Here is a 24405-nt window from a genome sequence, read left to right on the forward strand (position 1 = left end):
GAGTTCCATATACAGCTGATTTTTTTAGATATCCCTTAATTTAAAGGGTACCCATCAAATGCACGGTGTTGATGTTCGACACGCATCACGGTGGGGCCCACATAGCTCGACCTCATGGGAAGTTCCCAAGAGCTCGACTGCTCGAAACCTTCTCTCTCTCTCTCTCCCTATATATATATATATATATATATATATATATATATATATATATATATATATATAGGGAAAAGGTACTATGCGCTCGACCTCACGAGTCCGTCCCATGAGGTCGAGCTGTGTGGGCCCCACCGTGATGCGTTTCGAACATCTACCCCATCAGTCAGATGTACCATTCCATCGTGGGCCTAGGTCTCAAAAATCAAGTCAATCCGTGACTTGTGTGGGCCACACCACATACAGAAGTGGGGAGGGGCCGTGCACCATTAAAACATTCATAATCATTTTTTGGACCCACCAAGTTTTGGTTTGCAAATCCAGCCCATCCATTATGTGTGTCCCACTTGGATGAGGGTTCAGACCAAGTTTCAGCAGCATTCAAAACTCAGATGGGCCCCACCAAGTGCTTTTAACGGTGTCTTCACATGATTTTAGATCGTATGGCCCACCTGAGTTCCGTATACGACTGATTTTTGGGATATCCCATAATTTAGAGGGGATCCATCAAATGCACGGTGTTGATGGTCGACATGCATCACGATGGGGCCCACAAAGCTTGACCTCATCGTAGCTTATCGTGAGGTCGAGTGCAAAATACCTTTTCCCATATATATATATATATATATATATATATATATATATATATATATATATATATATATATATATATATATATAAAAACTATTAGTCATTGTCGTAAGTGCCATATGTGAGGAGCATAGTTACTGTAGTATTTTAAACTATCAACAACTGGTACTATAGGAGTATAGCCCTGAGACAACTAAAAACAAATGCAAAATCGTGGTAATATAAATATGGATTTTTCTTACTCTCGAATTCATGTAGTTTTGAGGTTTTATATATAATTTATGGGTGGCCCACCAGAGCGTCGAATGAGTCTAATTTTCATGATCAAAGGCCAAATATGATGCGGTACACCTGATCGATGACATTAGTGAAATTAACTCGGTGGGAAGCTAAGTGAGGTGCCTAAGTGTTTTCTTATCTACCAGGGAGGAAAATGCACTACAAGAAAATGGGCCTTAGCCGACCGATGGGCTAACCCTTTGCCGGCGGCCAGTTTTAACGGCTGCCAGCAGGTCCATATATATATAAAAGAAAAAAACCTAACCTATCACGCATGTCTCTCTCTCCCTCTCTCTCACTCCCTCGCTCTGCCGCTTGCTTTCCCTCTCACTCCCTCGCTCTGTCACTCGCTCTCCCTCCCTCTCTCTGTCGTTCCCTCTCTCTGCCTCTCCTTCTCCGTCTTTGGCCCTCTCCCTCTCCCTCTCCGCTCGCTCCCCCTTTCACTCTCTCACTCACTCTCTCTCTCTCTCTCTCTCTCTCTCTCTCTCTCTCTCTCTATCTCCTTGGCCCTCTGTTGAAACATCAGGTATCTCTCTCTCCGCTCGATCTACCGCACATCAAGGAGCATTCTGCTACAATATTAGGTATCTCTCTCTCTCTCTCTCTCTCTCTCTCTCTCTCTCTCTCTCCTTATCTATTCATATCAATTTGGGCATTTTTTGGCCTTTTTTTAATCCTTCAAGTAACATTGGGCAATGATTTGTGTATTGGGATTTTTAGAGTTTCGAATCCCTAATTAGGGATTTGTAGTGTCGATTCCCTAATTGTGGATTAGTGTAGAGGTGTTGTCTAAGAGAAGACAGTCATGTATCAGAGGTTCATTTGCATGAAGATGCTGATATGGGGCTAGACAAGTTTTGGATCCCTTTGTCCAAGTTTGTTTGACCTAATCAGTAGGTTGGATGGCAAATAAAGATTACAGTGGTCCCTAATCTCAAGATACCTATGTCTACTACTTGTCTAAACCATATTAAACCTGAACTTTCCATTCACTATATTTTGGTGTTTCTATTATTTTACTATTTTTTTATTACCGTATTTCTAACAATTGAGGCTGAACTAGAAATGAATATTTCCCGTTCCTTTTTTTTTTTTTTTTTTTGTCATATGCTTAACTACAAGTCAAACAAGTCACATCAAAGTCATCCTATAGTATTAAATCCATGGATCTAGCAGACTATGAAAAGAAACTTACCTGGAGAGCTAATATCCGATCCTCCACTGTATCTTTAACAGTTAGCCGCGAAACAGTCACAGGGCGAGTCTGCCCAATTTGATGTGCCCTGTCAATAACTTGATCTTCAGTAGTTAGGTTCCACCAAGGATCTCGAAGAATAATGTGACAGGCAACAACCATGTTTAGACCGAGATTTCTAGCCTTCAATGACATGATCATGACAGTCACCTAAAGAAAAAAAAATCAAGTTTAAATCAATGTATAATACATTTCTAGAAGGCAACAGAAAAATGGGAACTTTTACAATATCTCATGCACCGTGCATCTCTTTAAAAAAAAAAAAAACGACAGGAATGTAAGAATAAAAAGAACCCATAAGGCTGAACTGAGCTTCATACTAATGATAACAATGAACTTTACACATTTCTGTAAGGCTGAAGTGTCAAACCTCTGGATCAGCGGTGAAATCTTTCACAGCCCTGTCTCTTGAAGCCAGAGAGATGCTCCCATCAAGTCTCCTATGCTGTATACATGATTGGTTTAATGAAATCTCAAGTAAGTCCAGCATGCAAGTCCATTGGGAGAAAACAATAGCCTTTTCAGGTAGTTCAGGTTGCATTATAGAGTTGAAAGATGTATTTGTTTTAGCATGGCCATTAGAGTAGCCTTGCTCCGAGATACGGTCATAAGTGCTTTCTACAGAGAGAGCTACATCTTTGCATCCCTCACAACTAACTGTGGAACTTGGATTCTTTAATTTACAAACTAAATGAAGAATCTCCATTGCAGATCCAATTTTAGAACTGCACAAACTCTGCCCAGCTGCTTGGATGGGTCAGTGTATCTGGTTTTATTGGGTCATTGCAGCTGACAATTAGATTCCATGCTAACATTCCCAAATCCTCCTTTGCTAATTTAAAATCAAGGATACAGTATACCTGGTTTTCAATTTTGTAAAAGTTGCATGTTTTAGTGATAGACTGTTGGTATGAAATTCAAAATAAGTATCACATTTCCTACTCGAATGTGCACATGTTCTTTACATGTTTAGATGTGTGTTGGATACATATATGTTTGTTTATATTTCTACATTATATCTTTCAACTCATTTATTTTTGAGACATCCGACAAAATTGAAACGATACAGAGAAGACTAGCATAACTCCATATAAAAATAAAACATGCCCAGATTTTGAAATATGCCAACTTATGGTTATGAGCTTATAAATCATTGCGACGGTGCTCCTGCATTCCATCCACCTGCCTATGGCTTTGGACTATATAGTTCATCTTTAACTATGGCTAACTGAGGATTTAGTTATCAATGCCAACATAGAGAAGCTAGATACATGAGGGCTTGTGTCAAAATATGTCCTTGAGAATTGAAAACCTGGGAATTTTGTGCAAAGGCTAAGGTTGAGGATCATATAATGCCTTGAGAGCCATACATGAATAATTTGTAAATGATCTCACATGTTTTCTTAAGTGCCAGAATGCTACCACTTTAAGATGCATATGGTTTTTCAGTGAAAGTCTTGTGGAACACGTAATTCACCTTTTTTTTCTTTCTTTCTTTCTTTAGGAGTGTTTTAGTTTTACAGAAAGAAGAGCAAGGCTAAGAACATGTAATTCACCTTTGATCAGCTAACTGTTTGCTATGATATCGCAGAAGATTAAGGTAGATTCTAAATCCAAAGTTCCAAATTATAGTATCAATGTCATAGGTCTGACTGTATAACATGGAAGTGTGTGCATAAGCATGTTGGCCTGTTCTGTCTACATTATTGATCACCCAAAATTGCTAGGTTGTTGGCACAAGGAGCTATTCTTCTATTTATGCATCCAAGCAACTTAAGTCTAGGGAGAAATTTAAACATCATAGTTAGTGTAGGATGTTGTTGTACTTAGCAGTTGATGTTTTGTAAACATTCAGCAAACTCAGAATCCACAATCGTGTTTATAAATGGACCTCATGAGCAGACTAAACATCACAGTGGACCCTAAGAAGGTTTCCACCGTGGAGGACATACCTTCAGGTCCACTCGAGCTGTTTTGTTTCCTTTTCGGGCTCTTGCCCTAAAATGATCTTTTAAAATGGATGGACGACTTGGATAAAACATATATATCACAGTGGGCCCCACAGATAATTAATTTAAAACCAAACTTATATCAAATAAAGTACTTATCGACTGTTGTAAATAGAAAAAGTAACTTATTTGGTGGTATTCAAACGGACCCTAAAACAAAACAAAACAATGTAGTTTTTCTTCCAAACACCATACTTGAAAGCATATCTGAAATTCAGTTTTTCAAATTTGCAGGTTGGGAACTTCATGCACTATATAAGCCGATTTCTGGCAGGCTTTACAATCAGATTCATTCGCGTTTGGCAAATTAACTTGGTGAAATTATCGATAGTCCCCTTGATTGTGATTGCAGGTGGAATATATGCATACATTGCCACTGGCTTGATTGTAAGAGTACGGAAATCCTACGTGAAGGCGGGAGAAATCGCAGAAGAGGTCCTTCCCACATTCCCTTTTACATTTCCTTCCACTGCATGAGCTATGTTTGGGCCTGATATTTCAGTGCTTGGAACCTTGTATCCTAACTGCTAGCTTCCTAGTGGTATCATACAAATTGAGTTCATAAAGAAATGAGTTATGACTAACATAAATAGGAGAAATGTATCATAATCTATATGGTAAAATGGGGTTCATGATTCAAATTTTTATTTTTATTTTTTTCAAAAAAGAATTTTCATTTCATATAGAAAAACAAGAACAAGGGACAACACCAAGGCAGCCTGCTGGATAAAAAATCCCAGCAGGGGCCTAGGGACAAAAAACCACAAAGTTGCACAAAAAGAAACTATCTACACTCTCTCAGGGACCCCAACCCCACTTTATCCAAGAAGGTCAGGCCTCGAGTAACTCGAGGGAGGTCTTTGGTGGCCGAGTAGTCAATGTTGACCTGGCCAGAGCTGCCCAGACGAGCCAGGCTATCCACCGGCGCATTTCCTTCTCTGAAAATTGCTCTAAAGACATAGGAGGAAGAGCGACTCGAATTAGCAATCCGGTTCAACCACGGCTTCCACTTCCAAGATGAGAGGGAAACCCCATTAATCATATCCACTACTAATCTTGAATCCGTTTCCACCTCCACGGCTTTCAGCCCAGAGGAGGTGCAAAGGGAGAGGCCATCAGAAACGGCCCTAAGCTCCGCTGCATTGTTTGGACCAACCCCATAGCCCCTGGAGAACGCGAAGATCAGCTCCCCGCTCTCATTTCTACAAATCCCCCCACCCCCGGAAGGACTAGGATTACCCAGCGCCGACCCGTCGGTGTTCAGCTTGTACCAACCCGCGGGAGGGGGGATCCACCGCACTACCCGAAACTGAACGTCGGGGTTCGAACCAAGCTCTCGAGCAGGAGAGGACACTGAAAGCCACTAGGATATGCGGCAGATGGTGGCTAAGATAGAGATCTGGGTAGCCTCAAAGCGGCACGCATTTCTAGCTTTCCAGATTTCCCAAACAATAACCAAAGGGGCCATCCTACGGAAGGCCTTGCTGCTAGGCACTTGGGCTGGAGCCGACCACCATTGAGCACATCTAGCATACAAGTTAAGAGCTTGTAAGTGGGGAATACCGGCTTGGCGACTAAAATGCTCCCAGATTTTTTCCGTAAGAAAGCTATGGAGGAATAAATGGTCTAAGGATTCAGGCGCCGGGCTGAACAGCGGAGAGGCGGGGCAACAGGAAGATTTTGAGGCCATCTAGATCCCTTTGGCCTGGATGTTAACGTCAACTGGAACCGCACCTTGAATAAGCTTCCAGGCAAACAATTCGATTTTCCTAGGAATCTTCCCACCCCAGATGTGGTTGGCCCATGGCTGGCGTTGGGAGGCACTCCTGCAAAGGTTCCAAGCCGATTTGATAGAGAATGTACCTGAGGGGCTGAGGGGCCAAACACAGATGTCTCAATCACCTGAAGTAGAGAAACCACTATGGAAGATGTGGTTGATCATAGATTGCGGGAGGTAGGAGAATATGGCCGAAGGGGGCAAGGGACCCGATGAACCGATGGCGTCATTTACCTGAAGATGAAGCAAATGGGGAGAAATGGAGGGCGATGCTAGCTGATGAAGAGGGCCCAATGCTGTCCAAATCACCTTCCACAGATTTATTTCCCCTTTTCCAATACTCCAATAAGAGTTGGTTTCCACTTCCGGGAGGAGGGCCGCAATATTCTTCCAAAGTAGGGAAGCCGTAGGAGACGGGCTACTTCTGGGTTCTAGGTCCAAGTCTGCCGGGAATTTGGATCACATAAGGGAAGACTAGTGGCTAGGCATAGCAACAAATCTCACCGACCAGGCCAACTTCAATCTGTTTGCCATCATGATGTCCTTCAGCTTTCTAAAGCCAAGGCCCCCCTCCTCCACGGGACGGGCAATGTACTTCCAGGCTATCCAATGGAACTTCCTTTTGCCATTAGTCCAGCCCCAAAAGAAATTTGCAAAGTCCCTCTCAAGGTTAGAAATGATGCTAGAAGGGATTTGGGCTGCAGTAAGCACATGAATGGGTATACCGCACAGGACGTGCCGAATAAGGGTGGCCCTGCCGGCTTGAGATAGGAGTCTGCTACTCCAACCGGAAGTCTTGGCACGAATTTTCTCCACAAGGAATTGGTAGTCTGATTTTCTGGCTCTCTTCTGCAGCATCGGGACCCCTAGGTAAATAGGATGGGAGGTAGATCTTTTGATACCCTGAATGTCCTCAATTACTCTAATTCTGGTGGGGGGCAGCCTGTTGGAGCGAAGAAAGAAACTTTTTCTGAAGTTAATCTTTTGGCCCGAGGCATCCTGGAATTTCTACAAGAAGGAGGAGACTGCTTGATGCGAGGACTTGGAACCGTTGATGAAAAGGATTGTATCATCAGCAAATAACTGGTGTGTGATCAGCGGGCTGCCTTAACGAAGGGCGAAAGGGAGGCAGAGCCTACTCTCAACCAACCACCTAAATCTTCTACTAAGAGCTTCAGAAGCAATGATGAAAAGGGCTTGGGAGATAGGGTCGCCCTGACGAAGGCCCCTTGTGGATTGAAAGTAACCCACGACCGCACCATTAATGAGAATAGAAAACTAGTTCGATTTCCAGCATGATTCCAGTAAAGCCGATGAGGGGGTAGAGAAGCCAAAGGAGGAGAGGACCTTCTTCAGGAAATCCCACTCCACCCGATCATACGCTTTTTCCATGTCTAACTTTAGCAAAATGTTCCCGCCATGGACTTTCCAGTTAAGCTCCCTAACCATTTCCTGGGTTAGCGCTATGTTTTCAGCATTAGCACGACCTTCAACAAAAGTCCCTTGTTCCAGCGAGATGATCTTAAGAAGTAGCTTGTTCAATCGAGTTGCAAGGATCTTAACAAAAATCTTGTTGATGCAGTTGCAGAGGGCTATTGGGTGGAATTCAGCAATTTTTTTTGCAGCCTCGGTCTTGGGAATGAGGCAGATGAGAGTGGATTTGAATGCCCTGGGCAGCGGAGATCCTGTGAACATAGCCATTGCTGCTTTAAGAAGGTTGTTTGCCAAAATGGGCCAATAGATTGAGTAAAAGCTCCCAGGGAATCCATCCGGCCTGGGGGCTCCGTCCGCAGGGATGCTAAGAACAGCCTGGTGAACTTCCTCCAGGGGGCGGTCAGGGACTGATTGTCTTGGGAGGAGATGAGGGAGGGAATAAAAGAAGAGACTTCCTCCTGATTTATATGCCCTACTGCAGAAGAGAAGGTCTCCTGGAAGAACTGATAGCTTCAGCCTTTATGGCATCCGGATCAGAGAGGGAGAGGCCTTGATTGGTTTTTATGGTGGAGATCCCCGCTTTTCTTGCTCTGACACTTGCAACGCTGTGAAAAAACTTCGTATTACGGTCTCCCTCAAGCAACCAACGGTTTCGAGACTTCTGTTTCCAAAAAACTTCCTCCATCAGTTCCACTCTAGCAAGCTCCTTCTTAGCTTCATCTAGTTCAGCTAGATCAGCAGTGTCCTCCTGGCCGTGGGTATGATGCATCTGGTCTTCCAACTCATTTACTCTGATGGCTGCTTACTTGACCTAAAGGGAAACATCTCCAAATGTCTACTTGTTCCAGAGTTTCAGGGCCATCTTCGTTTTCCCATGCCATGGATACTATGCTACACAAGGTTCATAATCAAAACTAACCTGGGCCCACATGTTTACTACTGGTCCATTTGAATGGTGATTTCGTAAGTCAATAGCGGTGATCTTGTAGATTTTATTTTGTTGATGTTATTTTGATAGTTAAGAGGTGTTATTTTAATAAACCTTAAATGTTATTTGATTGTTGAATATTTAAATTTATATATTAATTTACTTAATGTTAGTGCTAACCTGATTAGGCATGCAACTTGAATTGTTTTTCTGTTAAATCGGCTTGGCAAGCGTTTCGAGTGATAGGGCTGAGGAAGAGCTGGTCTAGGTGGGTTTGGCACTCGATGATGCCTCCAAAAATTTCGTGCTTCATGTGGAGAGATCTCTTAGGTGCCATCCTTGTTGATTCCAGAGTTCAGGCAAGAGGGGTAACCTTGGTCTCCAAGTGTGTGTGTTGTTCCACGGAAAGATTGCTGTCGACTTCGGTGGAGATAATGCCCCATATGTTCCTACATAGCAGCCTTTCAAAATCGGCTTGGACTCATTTTGGAGCCATTTTTGGCATTGCGATTGGGCCCAACCAGGATATTGAAACAAGATTGAATGCCTGGTGGAGTGCATCCTCGACTTCAGGCAGATCGTCAACCATCCAGGGGCTGCTTCCTTTGTTCCTTTTGTGGAAAATCTGGAAGGCAAGGAACAAGGCTAGATTTGAAGACAGCAGCGCACCCTGAAGATGTAATTTCTAGGGTTGTTAGCTGGCTTAAATCCCTGACTCTGGCCAACCTTGTTTGGCCCAGTCGGTCGTCAGTTGATGCTAAGGTGATGGATAGCATGGGCTTTCCTACCCCTTTGCCGCCAAGAATGGCCCCGCAGTTGGTTAAATGGATCCCCCCGAGGGATGATTAGTTCAAGCTAAATGTTGATGGGTCCAGTAGAGGGAGCCCGGGAAGCTCAGGGGGCGGTGGGATTTGTAGAGGGGAGGATGGCAACGTGATTTTTCGCCTATGCAATTGGGTATGGCATTGGTTCCAATAACATTGCTGAACTTAGAGCCATTTGGGTTGGTCTTATTTTATGCTTACAGAAGGGCTTGCAGAAGGTACAGATTGAATCAGATTCAAAGCTCATAGTGGATCTGCTAAATGGTAATAGTCTGGCGAGCGTAAGTTGGAGCTACTGGCTGGACTGCATTCAGTCCTTAAGAAAGGGTGCCCTTTTTCCTCTCACCCATGTTTTCAGGGAAGCGAATGCCGCGGCGGATGACTTGGCTAAGTTGGCTAGTTCGTCTTAGGCCCACTCTATTTTGTCAATGGCCATTAACCTCCTTTGATCCGCTCGGGGCACAGTCCTTCTGGATAAAGCGAGGCTGGGCTCTCTCAGACGTACCCACGGGGACTAAGGGGTTCTCAGTGTTTTGTCTGAGTTTGTTTTCCTTTTTGTTGGGCTTTTATACGATAGGCGGGCCTGATATCTTTTTGTTGGGGCCTGCCTGAATGATCTGTAAATTCTTCCTTTGTTTATAATATTCAAGTGGCATGATGCCACCTTCCAAAAAAAAAAGGCATGTAACTTGAATTGTGTTGGGCTTGAGTTGGTTTGGGAGTGGGAAAACTCATCTTGAGGTTGGGTTGAGTTTGAGTAGACCCTCGACAAAAACGAACCCAACCGAGTTGAACCCTGACTCTACTCAATTCACCATGTGCCCATGGTTTTATCTATCTAGATTGGTTAATGGGTTGCAATACCCAAGAATGGTCCGGGTAGACGGATTTCAGCTTTCTTTTAATTCAAGTGCTAGTTTCACAGGCTATCGCGAATGTCCGAACTGTCTAGGCGTTTGCTGGGGAAGAGAATCCTATAGGGATGCTCTTCAAAAGACATACACTTATGGGAAGAAAGGAGGATTCGCAAAGGGTTTGGGGCTGATGCCTTTTACTGCTACACAACTCACCAAATATCGACAGAAGAAACCAGTCCCTTGGAAACCATGGCAATCATTGGCAACAAGGAGATCATTGACATTAACCAAGGTATGTTAGCTGCTTAGACTGGTGTAAAAAATAAAAATTTAAAAAAAAAAAAAAAAAAAAACTAGGATACATGTGGGTCACCTTCTCTTTTCTTTCTTTTTCTTTTTTTTTTTAGGAAGATTTTCTCTATGGCTACGGATGTCGGTGGTCATGAGATATATGACTACGGATTTAATTCGTAGCAAAGTTTTAAAGAGCTATTGTACCAATGGCTACATCATACTGTGGGCTAGTCATATTTAGCTATGGATTTTATCCGTAGCTTTTGACTATTTTTCTGGTAGTGCAGCAAAAACTGACGATATAGTGGCATCCAGCACAACCGTCAGTAAAGGTCCTGACCATCGGTAAAGCCTTTACCAACACCACCTTTACCAGCTATTACTGGACCACGGGCAAAGACTTTGCCGGTGGTTTTCTGGGCCTTTGCCGGCAGTCAATTTTCTTGCAGTGAGGTGGGGGGAAATATAAAACGAGTTTTTAGCAAAAGAAAATTCTCAAAAATATGATTTTATGAGGAAAGACTTTGGCTATTTGCTGATATGCATAAAGACATCCTGACCACATGGATCCGAGTAAATTGACCAAAATCCCGTTGGTTTAATTGGTCACAAGGTAAGTACAGGAGTCTGAGCATTGTGGGACAGTGATAGTGTTTGTATCAAATCCAAACCATTTAAAAAAAAAAAAGAAAAAAAAAAGCGGGGGACCCCTTGTTGAGTACCATGCAACCAAAAAATCAAGATGATCTAATTAACCATTAGGCAGACCACATCTTAGAAGATAGCACACCTCCCAAAAATAATCATTTTCCATGTAAATTGCCTGTTTGGTTTCGAGATAATGAATGCAAGCTTAAAACGTTTCAAAAGACGAAAAAATAAAATAAAATTCCATACATCAGATTGGGACCTCGTTAATTAGCTGCGTCACTGTGGCTGCTATTTATGTTTTCCCTTCTCTCTGTGTGACCTAATCAACAGGTTGGATGGCAAACAAACAATAGAATGGCCCCTAGAAAGTTTTCAATGGCGGGCATTCAATCACCAATGTTTTACTCTGGTGTGGTACACCAGAGATTTAGATATGTCTCATTTTCGGAACCCTGGCATAAAATGAGCTGCAAAAACGGAGGGATGGCCTGGATATATCAGGCATATATCAAGGTGGGCTCCACAACCAGGGTTGCACACAACTTGCTTGTCTCGGTCGCAGATAATCTGTATCCATGGGAATAACCATGATGTCGGTCCCACATCTACAAGCGGCAAAGTTAAATCCCTATTTAGAGCAAGAGAGCCGTCCCTGCCACGGTGCCACTAATTTCACTTCCGATCAGCATTTGCTCTGAAAAATGATTGTAGTGAGTCCCTTCGGTGTAGATGTCAACAACTTCTCTCCAAAGATTTATCTCAACTTCTTTATCAACCCATCCCCAGTTATTTTCTTGTTCTTGAAATCACTATTTGAATTGCAGCGAAACAACAGGAAATGGCATGCAAACCCATGTGGCAATTTCAATGATCTTGACACAAGCGTAGGGTCCTGACTGACTACGTATAGAAGGACGTGAGGTTGAGCACCATATTCCCCAATGGGACAATTGTCCCGAATCCATGGAAATTCTTTGGACTCTTCACACAGACTTCTCGAATCCACGAGGAAAAAAGCAAGCAAAATAGAAATAAATTCTATAAAATTCGTAATTTAATTGATTTCTGGATAAATCACTTTACACCCCTTTACATATGGATACTAAGCCATGGAAGAAGTTTCAGAATTAAACTACAACTAAAACTCCTAAAACACATGACTTACCATAAATAGTAAACTTTCTATTTATGAACGGTAGTGATTCCTACTGATTCGCATGGTTTTTGGCCAAAAATAGTAAATGTCTTATTTGGCTTCACCATATTGTTCTCCTAATTATACTAAGAACTTTTCATGTTGGGAGCAACTCTTAAAGCCCAACGGATGAATTGTTATACTTAAATTAAAACTTACTATAAATAGTAAAAACGAAATTAAAACAAGATTTTGACTATCGATCTGATGGTATTTCAAAAAGTCACCATGGGCAATCTGGCAAAGCGGGGTTAGGTGGCTAAAGTAACTCCTCCTACCCCAAAATCATATGTCGTACATCAGATAGCATATTTCGGTTTGTGAGATACGTCTGTTTTAAGTTCTGATGGTCCGGATCACTTCTGTCGCCAACTCAGCCTTTTCTAATCCATCTTTGCAATAAAAGTTCCACGACCTGCTCTACATCACTGACCTTTACATTCATAGAGAAGGGTCTGAGAAATCTTAGTTTGAAGCCATTTTTCATCCATGTAAACCACTTGATAATTGGATCATCCTGATGTTTGGGCATACGATAACCGACAGCACCTTTTGGATGGCTTGCCTGTAGGCTATGATGGAAGCATTTTGTGTCCTGCCCCTGCCTAGATTGGCTCAGTCCCAGGATGGGTTATGTGTGGCCCACCATGATGTATGATTTTTATCCATGTGGCCAATCCATTTTTTTTAGATCAATATAAGGTATAAGCCCAAAAATAAGACTTCCATGGCTTAAGTGGGCCACACTGAAAGAAGCGGCAGCGATCCATTCAATACAAAACATATCAATATTAGGGGCCTTTTTATCACAGGCAGCAGCAACAAACCGCCCCTGTATATCGAAATTAGAGGCGTTTTTAAGTGGCCGCCCATGTACCGTGAATCCACCGCCGCTCCTTTCGAATGAAAAAACCTAAAATTTATTTTTTACCCCCAAATTGCGCGCCTCTCCAAATCGCGGTTCTTCTCTCCCGCGCGCGCCCCCTCCTCTCCCAAAACCCTTCTCCCCTCATCTCTCCTGCTTCTTCTCTCCCAAAACCCTTCTCCCCTCTTCTCTCCTCCCTTTAATAAGCGGCCGAAACTCTCTCTCTCTCTCTCTCTCTCTCTCTCTCTCTCTCTCTCCAACGTCTCTCGATCTCCATTTTCCACTCAGGCCTCTCTTGATCTCTCGGCCGTTGCCCTCCTCGCTGAAAAACGCCAAAGTCCGAGAAGGCCTGCGAGAGGAAGTACACTAATCTCTCAGCCATGCCCTCTTCACCATAACACGCCTCTCTCTCTGGATCACCTAATCCACGGAAGGGTGTACGGAAGATTTCTAGAAGCTATAGTTGTTGCTGTCTCAACCATTGGAGTTGTGAACAGAGTATTGGTACGTTGCCCTGTTTTTCTTTCTTTCTTTCTTTCTTTTTTTTCCCATCATTTGATCCGTATCTATGCTTTGGAATGTATGGATAGGATTTCAAAGGTGTTTTCCTAGTATGTTCTCTCTATATGCATTGTGGACCGCTGTTTCCACTAATGAGATTGAACGGTCTCCATTTCCTTTGGTGTTAGAGAATGCATTCTTTCAGTAACAATAAATCTAAACAAGACATTTCACTAATAATATTATTCATATACTCTCTTCCACTCCTTAATTAGGGAATGCCTTTTTCTTTTCTTTCTTTCTTTCTTAAGTGGTGCTATCATCTTGTGGGGTTTTTCTTTCTTTCTTGTCTTTATTCAATGGAGTTATGCCTCTGTGTTGGATTTTTGACCAAGGGTTATAGTATCATCTGAAGTATGTATGTATTGCCTGAGATGGACATGTTTCATCCATGAATGGCCTGGTTTTGGGGTCACGGCCTTGATTTTTAGACTCATGCACTATCAATTTGTTTATCTTTTCTTTGTTTTTTTAAATCAATTCTCTGAGAAATTCTACTTCATGTTTCTCTGATGGATTTTGCAGGATTTCAGTTTGTTGTGTGTTCTTCATTGTCCTATGATAGACTAACCATTTGTTGTCGTCAGTTGTTACTTTATCATATAGCCCTTGGATGTTATACTATCACAAGATCATAACTAGATAGTGGCTTTATTGAAGTATGTACAATATAATTTTCTACCTCTAATCCAGTAATGCTCTATCAAACTCATGAGTATTCTAAGGTACCTCTAACTACTACTGTTTGGACATTTATCATAGAAGTAGCTCATGATCTCAACTTACCTAATGTCTATTTGGGCATTTATCTAAGGACGGCAAGCACTAAAGAACTTAAAGCTTAGTTCCCATTTTGGCCCAAAGCCTATATTCTGAGATTAGCTCGTGAACTTAAATGTATTGGTCAAATGGGGAGCTCCTACTTCTCAAGGAGAACATAAATATGTATTAGTCAGGTCCTGGCCATGTTGGAAAACTGGCTGATTACAATGTACAGGACACAACAACATTGCTCAGAGTTGTTGATTGCAATAGATATTCAACCACGGCCTTGTTTCATCTAAGAAAGGGGGTCTTTTAGAGGCTACATCTGGATTTTTCTTTTTGTAGCTTAGTTTTTTGGTGAATCTATGTTGAGTGCCTCTATTAGTTTCTTTATTCCTCAGGGAAAGCAAGATTCATGGAGCCTATATGGACAAGGGCTGAAAGACATGAATTCAAACCTGGATTTGATCTCAGAGTATTTATTCTCAATGATTGGTTTTTGTAGTAGGCGTGGATTTTACATCAATTTTATTCAATATTCTCATGAGAAGCATTTTGTTTCTACAGATCTCTCAATTGTTTCTACAAACACTCTTCAACTTTCACAACCAAGGAGGTGATTTACATTCTTCGTTATTAGTGTAAGTTATTTGTTATGAATGGCTTTACTACTTTGGATGTGGCATGGTCTATTTATTCATTTTGTTAGCAATCCTTTTTTGTTGGGAATTAGTTTGGACAGAGTTACAATGGACTGGCCATTGCAAGTTTTAGTTGTGCATGGCACTTTAATAGTTCCAGTCCCTGCATGCTGGAAGTAGATCAGGCCATCAAATCAAGTGGTTCTATGAGGCTTGTCTTCCTCCCAAACATGATACATGTTGTAGGGAACTGGACTAATGCATAAGGTGGGCTTCACCATGACGATCACCTGGAAATAAAATCAAGCTAGTCCACTCTTTGAGTAGGCCCCACAACCAAAATCAACGGACAACACTACAACAAAAGGTAGCATTGCCAACATATTTTTGTCGGTGGCCAACATTTACCACCGACGCTATAAGAATTGGGTTTTGAGCAAGGAACTTCTTTTCACCTTTATGGTCAAATGAGTTTCTTTTGTATCTTTATTGGTGTTTTATTAGTAAGCTTTTATTTTATTTCATCAATTTTTTGGTTGATTTAGGTAAAGGCTTGGATTACCAAAGCTTCAAAAAGTATATCATCATTTTGGAAGGTCTGTGAAAAGAACTTAGGTGAGCCCTTTTACCTTTTGGCATTGTTTTAACAACGGTTTGTTTCTGGACTCAAATCATTGTTTTTGGTTAGGTTACAATGCAAATAATTCTGATTTGGATGAGTCAAAAGGTGATTTGAAATAAAGATCAATAAGATATGTTTTATTTAAACGGAAGAGTCTAGGTGAGTTAAATTTTTTTCAGATCTATCATGGTGTTGAAATTGCTTGACAAATCATGATTACAAATTTTCAAATTTTGTATGTTTTAGTTTATGCAAACTCATGGTACAAGGAAGCCATCCCTCGAGTTCTTTGTTCTATCATTTTAATGCAATAATGTCATTTCTTGAGCTCTTTGTTCATTTCATTATTTTAGAACAAAAAGAAGGAATAAGGAGAGGAGTTATGTAATATACTCCTCTCAAATCCTTTATTTTTAATGATAATCAGTTACAAGAGAAATTGTATTCAATGCTTGTCACAAGAAATTGTACAGTGCATTTGAGCTAATAACATGACACTCCTTGTGGATGGGCCCCTTGGGGTCCATAAAATGTTTTAGTCATGTAAATGGATCCAAGCTAGTAAGAGGGTCATTAGATTTTTATTTTTATTTTATTATTTTATTATTATTATTATTATTATTATTTTAAAGATGTATGGATACAAAACTAAAAAAGCATCACTTTTTAAAAAAAATAAAAATAAATTCCATTTCTTCATTAAAACTAATATTCTCAGCATTCTTCACTTTTATGTAAGAGATTTGGTCACCATCACCAAAATACAAGTTTCATAACATGGATGCTTCACACCTGAAAAATCTTCCATCAACAAAAAAATCAGTTTGTTTGACTATCAGGTAGGCCACATGTACAAAAAAAAAAAGGATGGTGTACACTACAACAAAATCGGGCATTGCCAGTGCTTGGGGCTAACCTTCTTGGAAAGGTTATATTTCTGCATCCTGCAACTCTACATCCTCACATTTACAGCAATGGCCACATCTTTTTGGCAGGGATTTTATAGCTATAAGTGGTCACCTCTGAACAATAACTTGGCTATGCTTAGGATATTGCTACTTTCAATTCATATACTCTAGTATGCAATTTGAGCATGGTGTTGTGAAAAACGAAAACAACCTCCAGAAGGAGTTGGAGGGTTCTTGATCAGTCTGGATATGATTTTGCATTTGTCTATTCTATTTGCTAAGTCCTTGGCAGTTCTACGAATGCACAAGTTTTTGGCAGTTCTATACTTGGGCTAGTGGTGAGGAAGTAGCTTTCATATTGGATTCTTCAAAAAAAAAAAAAAACTCCGACTGCAGTTACATTTCTTTTAGGCAATCTTGAAAATAATGTAGTTGCCATTTAGAGTCCAGATCCTCAATATCAAACAACCAAAACAATTATACAAGAAGAAAATGTCTGGATTATTCTTTCTGTGCACCTAACAACAAAATTTTCTCAGTCAGTGTTAGCTTGAAAACATTTCCATTGTTAGAGTGTACATCCAAAAAGCATCCCTAGTAAATAATAATGTGGGCATCCATTTGTTTTTGCTGTGGTTTTATTCATGAACATGTATTGCTTGCGGCAAGTTGTTGTATTGGAGAAAGCTACACTTTCAGATGAGTATTTTCTGAAGAGGAAGCTTTTTTATCTAAACTTGATTTTCTACTATGGCTTAATCTATCGGTATATTCAGGAATTTTTTTCTTTACTCTCCTACTTTTGTGGGTATTGTCACTTGTTTGTCTTAACCAGAGCAATGGGATTCCCTACAAAGTTCTTCCCTGTTTTGTTTGCAATCCCTCGCATGGCTAGCTACCTATCACGCTGGATCTGCAGTGTAGTGCATATGAGGAATTAAATGCACCTTTTTGTTGTAGCACCATGCATCTATTGCTTGAGCCAGGGTTGAACCTGATATGAGGAATTAAATTCAGCTTGTATTTCTAGCACACAAACACCCCCTCAGTATTTCTACTCATTTTTAAAATTTAACTCTTTACTTCTCTATTGTGCACCTCATTGATCAATTGTACAATTTCACAATGTATGTATTGTGGGGAGTTCTAGCATACTTCTTATTGAATACATGACATTACGGTTTGATATCAAGGATAACCGAAGTCAGCTAATAATAGTGCCAAATACCCAGCATATGCTAAACAGCTCCCTGAAATATACTATAACTGTTGGCCTGGCTTCTTTCAATACAAGATTTATTGTTTAAGTACCTAGAATTCTCTCGCCTATTATTTTCTAAGAAAGATTCAGTGATGTTTCTGCAATAGGTACACCTGACATGGCATCCATTCTTACTTCAACACCCCTCACCTTACTTTGCTTAGGATGTGTTTCAGATAAATTATTAAATGTTCTGTCAGAGTTTTCATTTCATTTGATATACAGTTTGTTCTGTTTTTTACAAGAGTGGCTTACCTAGAAGAAAATATTGATATTCTAAGTTGGTTTTTGAATGTCAGACATTGTGGTGGAGATAAAGCCCGTTTTTGATTGTCAATGAAGCGCTTTTCGCTTTGGGAGAGTACAAGATAATTTTAGATATTCATAGGTTAGCATTTCCCATGACTCCCTCATAGTGCATGTGAATTAAAAGATTACCTTACAGAAATTGCACCACTTTCAACATATTGAGTTACTCCGTTCACCATGTATTCTGGTTGCTGTTCTTTGTAACTAATGGTTCGGTTAATTGGTGGCATTGATCTGTTTTTGTAGGGGGTTGTTGCTGGTCTTCACCAAAGGCAATCACAGGTTGGGCTAATTGAATCATGCTAACGGACTCCTATATGTATTTTTTCCGTGTGGCATTCATCAGTTTGGGTTTCTATTGAAACAACCACAGTTGAAACTCTTTTTTTTTTTTTACCGAGCTCTTTTTTTTTTTTTCCATTCCAACCAACAAAATGCTATACAAAGATCTGCACAAGAAGCACCAAGAAGCCAGGCCGTTCACTACAAAAAGGATGAAAGGGGCAACTGACAGAGGACGCAAAGGACCACGTATCTATAAGAAGGAGGAAGGAAAACCCCAAAACAACCGAGCTAGGTGTTGGATCTGAGTGCACGTAACCCGACCCTATCCAAAAAGATCATGCCTCGGAGATGATGAGGAAGGCCTCTGGAGTGGAGGTAGATCGAAGTCTGTTGAAGGAGGCTCCCTTCCCGAGCCAACCCATCAGCCTGACTATTGCCTTCTCTGAAGATGTGCACAAAAGAAAAGTTTCCCAGATGGCAGAGACGGTTGATTCTGGACAGCCACGGCTTCCACTTCCAAGGGGTTTTAGAGAGAGAAGTGAGGCTATTAATTACCAGTTGAGAGTCAGACTCGACAATAACCCTGTCCAAACCCCGATCCAAACAAAGCAACATCCCTTCATGAATAGCTTGAAGTTCCGCCATATTATTAGACCCAACCCCGTAGCTAAAAGCAAAGCCAAACAGGAAAATTCCGTTCTCATTCCTACAGATGCGACCCCCGCCTGAAGGACCCGGGTTACCCCTCGCCGAACCATCAACATTTAATTTAACCCAACCAGGGGTTGGTTGTCTCCACTTCACCACAGAAGAAGTACTACGAATCTGACCCACTACCGAAAACGTGGAGTTCAGCCCATTATTCCAGCCAGCATCGTCCTTCAACTCTACCCCAAGGATTAATCTTGTCCACCATCTGATACGAGCCACTGATTTACCAAGGGTCATAGGGGAACTATCGAAAACAGCTTCGTTTCTGGAGCGCCAGATCTCCCACATAATCAGGATGGTTAGCAAGCATCTTACCAATTTATGCACCGCGCCAGGAGCTAAGGCTTGTCTCTAGTGGGCCAACTTACCGGCAACTGAGCTGTGGAGCAGGGGAGGTATACCACACAACGCGCCGAAAGATGTCCATAGGTCCTTTACGTGGCGACCAAAAAGGAAAAGATGGAGAATTGATTCATGATGAGGAGAAATGCTCGTACCTTGCGGACAACATCTACAAGTAGAGGCCAAGGCGACGCCTTTATCTTGAACTCTGCTGTCAACTGGGTGGGCGTTGTGAAGAGCTCTCCACATGAAAATGAAAAATTTTGGAGGGAGATGGCGAATCCAGATCCAAGAAGTCCAGTGGACGGGAGGGGAGGAGGAGCGCAGCAGCCTCTAGGCCGAGCGAATGGAGAACCTCCCTGATGCTTCATGCGGCCAAAAACACTCTGGCGTCTCGTCAGAAGTAGAGAAACCCCCGTTGATGATTTCCTCTGAAGTGGGTAGGGGAAGGACAGAGAAGACTCGCGAGGGAGGAAACGGGCCAGACCGACCTAGTACTTCATTAACTTTAAGCTCCTCTAGCTCCGTAGGGATAGGGCATTCAATGAAGCGTTGGATGGGGCCCTTGCCCAACCAATTGTCTGCCCAGAAATTGAGATCGTCGTTGCCCACTGTCCACTGAATTGACTTTGAAAGACAAGGAAAGAGAGATCTTATTTTCTTCCAGAGGGGCGATGGGTTTGAAGAAGGGGACACAAGGATGTTGGCGTGGATATCCCTGCCGTATTTGCTGATCATCAACCTTGCCCAGGGGCTGGGAGCCTCAGCATACTTGACTGACCAAGCTAGTTTAAGGCGATGAGCAGCCATGACCTCTTTCAGCCATCTGATGCCCAGACCGCCTTCCTTTATGGGTCTGGTTATACGATTCCAAGCTATCCAATGCAGCTTCCTGTTCCCATTAGATCAACCCCAAAAGAAATTGGAAAAGCTTCTTTCCATCTTGTTGGTTACCTGACGAGGGATATGCATTGTAGACATGATGTGGATGGGAAGACTACTCAGAACGTGGCGAATAAGCGTAGCTCTACCTGCTTGAGAAATCAGTCTTCCTGCCCAGCCCGAAGTTCGCCTGTCCACCTTGTCTAACAAAAACTGGAAGGCTGCCGATTTGACTTTTCCAGTGCAAAGTGGGGCTCCCAAGTAGACTATATCATCTCTAGCTTGCTGGAAACCGAGGGTGCGTGCTGTGGATCTGATTCGAGCTGGGGTAAGGGCTTTTGAACATATAAATCTGCTCTTTTGCTTGCTGATTTTCTGACCCGTAACTGCCTGGAAGAGTGAGAGAAACTGGTTGAGCTGGAGGAGGGACGCCCTTTTACTGTTGGTGAAAAGGAGGATATCATCAGCGAAGAGAAGATGGGGCGGGCTGGGGTAGCCACGTCGAATGGCAAATTGATGGCACCTGTTGCTTGCGATCATTAAGTTGAGATTAACGAAGAAAGTCTCTTGGCAATAAGGAAGAGCGCCGGAGAGAGGGGGTACCCTTGACACAAACCCCTATGTGATTTGAAATAGCCCGTGGGTTCCCCGTTGATAAGGATGGAGAACCAGTTGTTCCCCCAGCGACTCACCATGATCTAGACCCATCTCTGGCTGAAACCGAACTTGAGGAATACTTGTTTCAGGTAATCCCAACTCACCCTATCATCAGCGTTTTCGAGGTCGAGCTTGAAAATGAGATTTCCTCCCCTAACTTTCTTGTTGATATCGCAAATTATTTCTTGGGCTAGCGCAATGTTCTCAGTAATCGATCTCCCCTGCACGAAAGCACCCTGTTCCTGCAATATCATCTTAGGTAAAAAGGAACTTAATCTGTTAGCTAAGACCTTTGCGAAAATTTTGTAAATGACATTGCACAAGCTTATGGGACGAAAATCAGCAAAGTATGCAGTTGACGGGGACTTTGGGATAAGGCAGATGAGATTCGAGGTGAAGGCTCTTGGCATAAGGGTCCCAGCTATGAAATCCCTTGCCACTTTAAGAATATCATCGCCTACGATGTCCCAACAAGTAGCATAGAACGCCGCTGAGAAGCCATCAGGGCCAGCGGCCCCATGGCTAGGCACGGAAAGGGCCGCTGCTATGACCTCCTCCATCGTGTGGGGGTGGGTGGGCAGCAACGAGTCATTTTCATGACGGGTGATAACCTGGGGGATGGCCTGGAGAAACTCAGCGTTGAACCTGATAGGTTCAGCGTGATAAAGATCCTCGAAGAACTTGATCGCTTCATCTTGGATCTCCTAGGTAGAAGTGAGCCACTCTCCAACCGAGTTTCTGATGGATGATATGATGGATCTTTTGGCTCTTTCATTTGCAGCTGAGTGAAAATATTTTGTGTTTTTGTCACCCTCCAAGAGCCACGAATTCCTGGATTTTTGCTTCCAGAACACCTCCTCGATGTTCTGAAGTTGATTGAGCTTTTGTTTCACCTCAATGTACTAGCGGGAGAGAACTTTAGAAGGCCCGGATTGCAAGCGGAAATCAATTCCCTCCAGCTCTTCTTCAGCTATCTGGATCTGGCGGAAAACATTACCAAAAGTTTCCTTGTTCCACATTTTAAAGAGTTGTTTAGTTTTTTTCAATTCGAGCTGAACATTAATCATCGCGTGCGGTGAGCATACACCCCCCATGCCTTCTGAATAAGTTGAAAAAAAGAAGAATGCATGATCCACATTCTAAGGAATTTGAAAGGTCTGACCTTAGGAGGAGTCTGGGCAGGAAGGACGAGGCGCAGGGGCGCATGATTAGAGTTGGTTTGAGGCAGGTGTTCGACGCGAAACAGTTGGAACATAGACACCCAAGGGGAATTAATGAGCACTCTGTCTAACCTTGCCCAAACACGTGCATTACCTTCTTTGTTGTTGCACCAAGTGAACCTGTTTCCAACAAAACCTGCATCAATAAGGCTGCTATTATGAATCATTGCTGCAAACTCTTACATACTTGAACTATCGACCACCCGGCTCCCACGCCTCTCATCAGTACTGATCACCACATTGAAATCTCCGGCAATGGCCCAGGCATTCTGAGTTAATCTGCTTAGATTCTCAATCTCGCTCCAGAGAGCTCTTCTTTGGATTTTACAGCATTTAGCGTAGACAACCGAGAAGGAAATGGGAGCAGACTGGGAAGGGGGTACAAAGGAAACTATCAACATCTGATTGGAAGCCATGATCTTTACAGCATTCAGGTGATTCTGGAAGAAAAGCCAGACTTTTCCTCCCTGATCAGCATTTGAAACAGAGCAGTGGTAGCCTAATTTTAACCCCAGTGCTACCCTCTTTCTGTCAGGCAGCATGGGCTCCAAGATCGCCAAGAGGCAAGGACTGAAATTCTTAACCATCTGTTTGAGGGCTTTAATCATAAGCGCATTGCCGATCCCACACGCATTCCATATAATCGCGTTATCCATCTGTAACACATCTAGAATTAACTGCCCGTCGCTTCAGCCTGCGCAGCCTTGAGCTCCAATTTCCTTTAGAATAGAGGTTTTTGTGTCTTCTAGATATTCGCCCCGATTGATCCCCTAACTGCCGTGAGTTTCTTTCTTGGTCTTCGGTTGCTGTTTGAACCTGTTTACTGCTCTCCCAGATTGAGTCAGGGTCCTGAACTGAACATACACCCTGGCCCTGTCCCACGTTCAAATTGGCTACAGGACTTGAGAAACCAACGTCCGGATTCCCATCCAGCACATTGATGGGTTTGATTGCTAAGAAAAAATAGGGAGAGAGGTCCACCTCAAGAGCCGCTCTCCCTTCTCGGACATTGTTCCAATCTGATTTTGAAGTTGGAAGGGACAAACTGCCCATGCTAGTTGTTGATCTGGGGATTTGGTCACTGCACCTATCAGTTCTGCTTGCACCCAGCTCTGCCCTCATCAGGATGTCTCTGGATTCTGCATTTCTAAGAGCAGGAGTATTCTCTTTGCCGCGCATCTGAATCCATTCTAACAGATTTGCCTGGTGATCCAGAGGGTTGCAACAATTCCCAGTTGGGCTCAGAGAAGTTTCTGCTATGTGATTGCTTTGGATGAGCTCGAGAGGAGGTAACATGTCCAAATGATTGATTGCTAGGACAATGCTCTGCTGAGGTTGTGAGTAAGGCTACATTCCACTCAGTAAATCAACTTCACCCTAGATTAGTAGCATGTTACCGGACTTCTGTGCACCCTGACTATGCTGCATAATGCCCTGGTTGTTTTCAAGAAGGCCCTCCTTACTTAGGTCCCAAGAGTTATGTCGAACCTGGTTAGCATGAACTAAACTCGAGTGCGGAGGCATTCCCGCAACAGGATTGCCAACCCCCTCATGACAATCGGCCCTACCTATAGTATCCCCTGTTTCCTGGCAGCATGGCTCCCTGGCTGTCAAAGCACCCAGTCCGTCCTCCCGACTATTGAAGACCAAGCGTCCAGGAGGAAGAGTATAGATTGACGGGTGAATAGCAGAGGAGTCTTGACCCCCTACAATATCTGGCGCACTGGCGTTAAGACACTCTCGAACTCCAACATCAGCATTGTGGCAATCAGCAAATGGGACGAAAGCCTTGTCATGGGGTGAGGCCTCAACACCTACAATGGTAGGAACCCTGGTCTCCATGATTCGAGGTTCACAAGAATTGGCATTGAACAGCGGAACACTATCAGCAGTGTCCACCGAGTTACCAAATGAGGGAAGGACTGTTAGGTTGCCCACCTCTCCCTGAGGATTAGATTCCACTCTGACAGCCGCATTCCCACAAACATCAGTTTGGTTGCCCCCTCCTCCCCGAGGGACACAATCAGAAGTTTCCACCCTGACAGCCACCTTTCCACAAACATCTGGTGGGGATCCAGAGGCATTTCCACAAACATCTGGTGGGGGTCCTGAGGGGCCATGGAATCGTC

At 42.7% G+C, this 24405-nt stretch overlaps 1 protein-coding gene and 1 long non-coding RNA gene across 2 annotated transcripts; one reads left to right on the forward strand and one right to left on the reverse strand.

Moving 5' to 3' along the window:
- Positions 1–15621: 15621 nt before the first annotated feature.
- LOC131220647 (uncharacterized) lies at positions 15622–18559 on the forward strand. Its single transcript, XR_009158752.1, has 3 exons — positions 15622–15860; positions 18170–18258; positions 18426–18559. It is a non-coding gene; the product is annotated as an uncharacterized LOC131220647 (long non-coding RNA).
- Positions 18560–21958: 3399 nt separating this feature from the next.
- On the reverse strand, positions 21959–22863 carry LOC131220260 (uncharacterized). Its single transcript, XM_058215213.1, has 3 exons — positions 22464–22863; positions 22219–22412; positions 21959–22063 (listed from the first exon to the last, which is right to left on the reverse strand). Exons 1-3 carry the CDS (start codon positions 22861–22863, stop codon positions 21959–21961), a joined length of 699 nt encoding a protein of 232 aa, XP_058071196.1.
- Positions 22864–24405: the final 1542 nt, after the last annotated feature.

This window comes from Magnolia sinica, chromosome 12, assembly GCF_029962835.1.
Source record: "Magnolia sinica isolate HGM2019 chromosome 12, MsV1, whole genome shotgun sequence".
Lineage (NCBI taxonomy): Eukaryota > Viridiplantae > Streptophyta > Magnoliopsida > Magnoliales > Magnoliaceae > Magnolia > Magnolia sinica.